We start from the raw sequence: 6,000 nt of genomic DNA on the forward strand, positions 1-6,000 counted from the left end.
TTTTCAGGAACAGTGGGGCCCCTTAAGAGCTCGAGAGTGCTGAAGATATTAGGTCAGTTTTTAATTTGAAACTGACTATTTTATAATGTTGTTGTTCAAAAAATTATTAAAAAGCAATAGTTGGGATATCAACTGGATCAAGATTAAGGTGTCCACTTTGTGGCCTTTTGGAGCATCGGGATTGCAGGTTAGAGCCATGCCAAAAAAATAGCAAGCAAGGATCAATTTTATTTGCTACTTACACTCGAATGTATTAGGAATTTCTTGTGGTGCGTTGGCGCGACATGCAAAAAAAACTTCAGCAATTATAAAGAATTATGTTTTTTAAAAAAAAGCTAGAAGTTAAAGTTTGGATGTAGAATAAAATATGCAAAAATACATAAATATCAGCAAGTATTTACAGTGCAAACAGTGAAGTGGTCTAAAATGCCTTGTTGTGCAGTGCAGTGACTGATCTAATCGATGGGGGGGAGGGACTAGATTGGTTGGTTAGATTAACTTCCTGAAGGAAGAAACGTTTAAGATGGTCTGAAGTTTTTGTTTTATTTGCCCTATAGCAAGAAAGGGAGGACATGAACACAGTTGCTGATGTTCCCAGTTGTTCATAAGTTATTTCAAGGCGGTTAAGAGAAATGTGATCTGTTGTCTGACTGCCCTTGCTTCAAGTACAAGCTTGCCATTGCTAGTTACAGGGAGGAAATTAGGAAGATGGCGAACTAAACCCCAAGGGTAGGTGCCCAGTGGAAAGAACACACAAGTTGATGTTGCTGATTTTGTGCACTCTGGCGACAGGTAAACTGCAGAAGTTTGAAGTCCCCATCAAGGTGCGTTTGAGCCCAGAGCCATGGACACCAGAAACGGGGCTGGTAACGGATGCCTTCAAGCTCAAGCGGAAGGAACTGAAGAACCACTACCTCAATGACATTGAGAGGATGTACGGAGGGAAATAGACCCTTCAAACCCCTGGATGATATTTTCCTGGTGCCTGCTGCATAGTGTACCTATAAATTAAAAGTCCGTGAATGAGTGACTCACTTTAAACATGAATTAATGAACCAAAAGAAGAATGTTCTACTTCATGGTTATTCTCCAATGTACTCAGTCTTACCTGAGAAGAATCAAATTTATATGTAAGATTGTACCATCTACCTGCCTTCTGCTAGTGACCATTGTCCTTTTGCATGTTGGCTTTCTGAACTTTTTTACCCCACTTTTGTCATTAAATAAGGACCACTGGATATATTGGTATGTACAAGGGGTAGAGGCAAGGATTGAGTTTATCATTGGTGTAAGCAATCATTCTTTGTTAAAACAAGACCTCTTAAAAGAAAAAAAAAGGATACTTCCACTCACCTTGATCTTCAAGTCCCCTAGTCAGGTAATGTCACCGCAGTTTTTTGTTGATGCGACGTTTGCACTATAACTATTTTGTATTTGTATTAAACGTTACAGGAAAAATATCCCAAAAACATAGTTGTTGCTATTCATAGCAGTCTACTTTGTTTAATGCCTTGATCAGAGGCAGATCTCACTTTTATATAAAAAAAAAACCGGGGACCCAGATATATTTATTGGCAAATAGTGTCTTTATGATTATTCTGGTTAAGTAGTTTATAATCCTGCAATCACTGACCTCCCACTTCATCTGGCAGATTGTTCTTCAACTGCTGCGATATCTTCCTGTCCTTTTGCATCAGAAGAATCCTTCTGGCCTTCAGAAAGCATGGTATGACCGTTCTGGGACATAGTATGTTGAATACACAAGTGACATTCCAACGAACATGGTGCTGAGCAATCCCTGAGTTCACAGTGCATTGCCTAAAGTCCAAACTTTGTTCAGGAAATGTTACTTGAACCACAATTGTTTGTTTTATAAATGTACTTTGCACCAATTCACCACAAAATGAATTGCTGCAAAGCCTGTTTTATGGGGAAAAAAAACAAATTTTTATAAATGTTTCGTACCAATTCACTTAGTGATGAATTATTAGAAAATATTAGTTGGGAGCTGGTGGACAGAGAAAACTGCATATACACTAGTTTTGTGTGTGTGTGTCCGTCCATGTCCTTTTGCACATAACCTGCTTCCGCCTCACATAGCCTACTCTCCCAACCTCAGTTCCCACTCAAAGATGCTACAAGCAGTACACAGGTCAGCAGATGACATGCTTAGAGCATTATCCAAGAGCGAGCCCACCACTTAAGGAGAAGAGAGGAAAGCCCCCCCCCCCCCCCGGTAGTTAACCCATTTCATTATATGGTTCAATTATCTCTAATAATATGAAAGTGACACTTGTGAAAATGAATCTTCACTGTTGTATCTGACTGGCTTCTTAGCGACTTGATTTGGCAGCTGGAACTTCCCCAAAGCCCTACTGTGCTGTGAACTTTGCCCCATTTGTTCCCGTCCATGTGGGACCTAGTATTGAGGATTTCTAGTCCTCTCTTGGTCCAAACAAATATGAACTAATCACATGTCATTAGCAGGAGCACTGCATTGGTTCAGTAGCCAAAGATACTCTGTGTTTGTTAATTCTGGGGAATGACAATTGAGCACAACTGCCAGTGATTTTCCTGTGATAGATTTGTGAAGAAGGTTATGGAAAAGAGGAAAAGCCTGAATGCAAAATGGGTTTTATCAGTTCCATAAGACATGTGTTTTACAAACATTCTCTCTGCTTTCTGACTTTGCACGGCATTTCTGAAGCCTACTGCCAGTACATGATCTTGTGGTTGAGACTCTTGTATATAATTCTCTGTTTGTGTTAAAGCTTGTTCATTAGCAGCAGGTTTTCATTGAGGCTATTCCAGAGACAATTCATGCCAAAAATGAAGTATTTGGCTTCCATTTAATGGGCCACATTGGTGAGTTGCATTTATAAGCTTTTTAGCCACTAATTCCAATTGAGTCCACCATAAACTTTGTCCATTGAGTATCAGTTTGTTCATCAGTGAATGTAGCACTTAACAGCCCCCCCCCCACTTTTAAGAATATTATAGTGAGTAGTAGATGTAAAACATTTAATGAAATATTAATGTTAATGATCGCACATTGGAATAAAACCGGTCAGGGACTAGCATAATCAACAGGACTTTAATGTTTTTTTTAAATATATTTTGAGGTTAAAAAGTAAAGTATTTGAGGGTGTATCTTTCTGAAAGACAATTCTTTAGAACTGCTTTCTAAACATCCTTTATATACAGTCTACTTCAAAAGTATTTGTGGTGAATCATTTACTGTAAACTGCTGTACATGTGAATAGTCCTTTATTTAATGTCTGTAAATGGGAGGATGAGGTAGACAGTTCATTGTGATGTTGTAGTGAACGTTTTGAGGTTTCTGGTTTTAAGCTGCTCCTTGTGTTGCATTTTCACACTGGCTGTTACATCACATGAGAATCTTTGGGTTGAGAAGCAAAATAAGTCGTCGGTTTTTGAATGTTGTTCAGTGGTCCCTGCAGCAAGTGCTGTTCCAGGCAAGGGCGGCTGCGATCTCAGCTGTGACAGTTTCCCCAGCGGTTATATTGACGGTTGATCCTGAGGGTGTGTTGCCAGAACAATAACACCATACCTCAGCCTTCATCACCACCTCTGGCAAAGAGTCAAGAGGCCAAAGATGATATCAGGTTGAGTGATGTCCTCAAATAGGCTGTGATCTATGAAGCTATTTGATAGTATTGAAACATCAATTCACTGGAAACTCACCATATTCTGTTCCTATGAGTTATGATTGGTCTTAATGTTTCCAGAGAGGAAAGAAAAATCTTCTCCTGGTTGGCTTTTAGACCATAAAATACCATTTTCCAGTGGATAATTCCCAAATATTTGATGGGATGAAATGCTACTGTTACATTATCTGTTTCTTAAAAACAAAAAAAACACAGCAGATTGTTGGTACAGATGGTGCAGGCGGTGATTTCAAATTAACAGGAGACTGCTGACTCCATTTCTAGACTGTACTTGAAGCTATCTTTGCATTGCATCAGCACTTTCATCACTGATATTTAATGGAGCTATTCCATTCTTCAGCTTCTTTCAGACTGCAGTTTTTGTGGGAGACCTATTTAGGAAGAATGTCCTTTATTTATATAGCATCCCTTTTCTATAACTATTATGGAACTCACTCGATCTCCAACTTATTGCCCCTGTTCCCATGTTTTTCCAAGTCCACCAGGATTGGGAGGGATTGTGAGGAAGAGATTTGTGCTGCTTGGAAGAAACTCCTGCAGAAAACAACTGATTGAATTGAAATAAGACAATGGGGTTTGACGGTTTTGGGCCACAGCCTCTTGGAAAAATAACAAGTTGCAGAGGGGCTTCTGGTGTTTGCAGTGAAATCTAATCAACGGGAACAGCAAGCGCTATGGTCGAGCAGCTGGTACTGCCCACTTGCAGCCACAACCCAGGTTCAGACCTGACCTTGTGCGCTGCCTGTGTGGAGTTGGCAAGTTCCCTGTGCACCACTGCATCCCAGAGATGCTCTGATTCGTAGGTTAATTGGCTCTGGCAAACACTCCTAGTGTAGATTGGTGGTAGAATTGGAGGGGAATGGATGGTTTCTAAAAGAAAACTTGTTACAGGGAAGTAAATTCATGGGTTAAACTCTGAGTTGAATGCCCTCCTGTGTCATAAGAAATGTTAAAATGGATTTGATGATTCAGAGGTAACCTTTACTCCATTTGTAATATATTTAAGGCCAAAATCTTGCCTGTGGAAATGTTTCATCACTGTTTGTTTGAGCAATTTTACCAGTGAAGTAGTCATGCTTTAGCATGCTATAAAACTCACTCTATTACTATCTTACTGCGTGCTGAAGTTTTGTAAAATATCATATGAATCTCTATTTATTATGATCAAACATTTTGATTGCTGATGTCCATTTCTCTTTTGTATTACACCCAACTGCTACCAGTTCTTGAAATGTTTCTGTGCAATTTAAGGTTGAACCTTCTCCACCCATGGATCTGTGTAAATAAAACCAATTTCTTGGCACAATTGCTGGGAGTTACTGTTTTCGTTTTATACCAAGTTTATGTTTGAAACACTCATTATAGAATGAGTTTGCCATTCTTGCTGTAGAATAGGCCTGTATTAAAGGTGTCTCTCTCCAAGACAGAACGAGGTTGTATTTTTCTTTAAATTAAGCAAGTCCTTTGGATGAATGATCACTGCCAGGAGGTTGGTGTTCTGCAGTGATCTGTTCTGGGATTCCCTACTGTTTTTTTTTGTAAATGACTTGGATAAGGAAGTGGAAGGGTGGGTTAGTAAGTTTGCAGATGACACAATGGTTGGTGGTGGTGTGGGTAGTATAGAAGGTTGTTGGGTACAATGGGACATACCCTGTTGATAGGATACAGAGCTGGGTGGAGAAGTAGCAGATGGAGTTCAACCCAGGAAAAATGTGAAGTGACAGACTTTGGAAGGTCAAACTTTAAGGTAGAATACAAATTTAATGATAAGATTCTTAATATGTGGAGGAAAAGAGGGATCTCCGTTAGCATGAGAGGCTTGGGGGCACTGGAGTTTGGTTCCTATATCCTCTGTAAGGAGTCTGTACGTGCTCCCTGTGAATGCTTGGGTTTCCTCTGGGTGTTCTAGTTTCCTCCCACTGCTCAAAGGCATATTACTTAGTAGGTTAATTGCTCATTGTAAATTTTTCCATTGTTAGGTTGGGGTTAAATCAGTGAGTTGCTGAAAGTGTGAGGGGTCTGTTCTGCACTGCATCTCAAAATAAATAAAGTCCATTGATCCCTCAAAGTTGCAATGCAAGCTGTTAAGTGCAGTTAATAAGGTATATGGAGTACTGACCTTCATCAATTGGGGATTGAGTTTAAGAGCCCTGAGATAATGTAGTTCAGTTCTGGTCGCCTCATTATAGGAAGAATGGGAATCTCTAAGAGAGGGTGCAGAGAAGATTTACTAGGATGCTGCCTAGATTATAGACTAGAGCATGTCTTGTCAAGAAGGTTGAGTTAGCTAGGGCTTTTCAACTGGGTGAGG

At 39.8% G+C, this 6,000-nt stretch overlaps 1 protein-coding gene across 8 annotated transcripts in view; it reads left to right on the plus strand.

Moving 5' to 3' along the window:
- Nucleotides 1–5,156, plus strand: part of LOC134353104 (long-chain-fatty-acid--CoA ligase 4-like) — a 92,946-nt gene extending 87,790 nt beyond the window's left edge. For all 8 annotated transcript variants that reach the window (XM_063061012.1, XM_063061015.1, XM_063061017.1 and 5 more), the window contains exon 16: nt 793–5,156. In XM_063061012.1, coding sequence (XP_062917082.1) covers nt 793–950 — 158 coding nt within the window. In that variant the 3' untranslated portion in view covers nt 951–5,156. The remainder of the gene's footprint in view (nt 1–792) is intronic.
- The last annotated feature ends 844 nt before the right edge of the window (nt 5,157–6,000 follow it).

The sequence above is a fragment of the Mobula hypostoma genome, chromosome 10, assembly GCF_963921235.1.
Source record: "Mobula hypostoma chromosome 10, sMobHyp1.1, whole genome shotgun sequence".
Classification (NCBI taxonomy): domain Eukaryota; kingdom Metazoa; phylum Chordata; class Chondrichthyes; order Myliobatiformes; family Myliobatidae; genus Mobula; species Mobula hypostoma.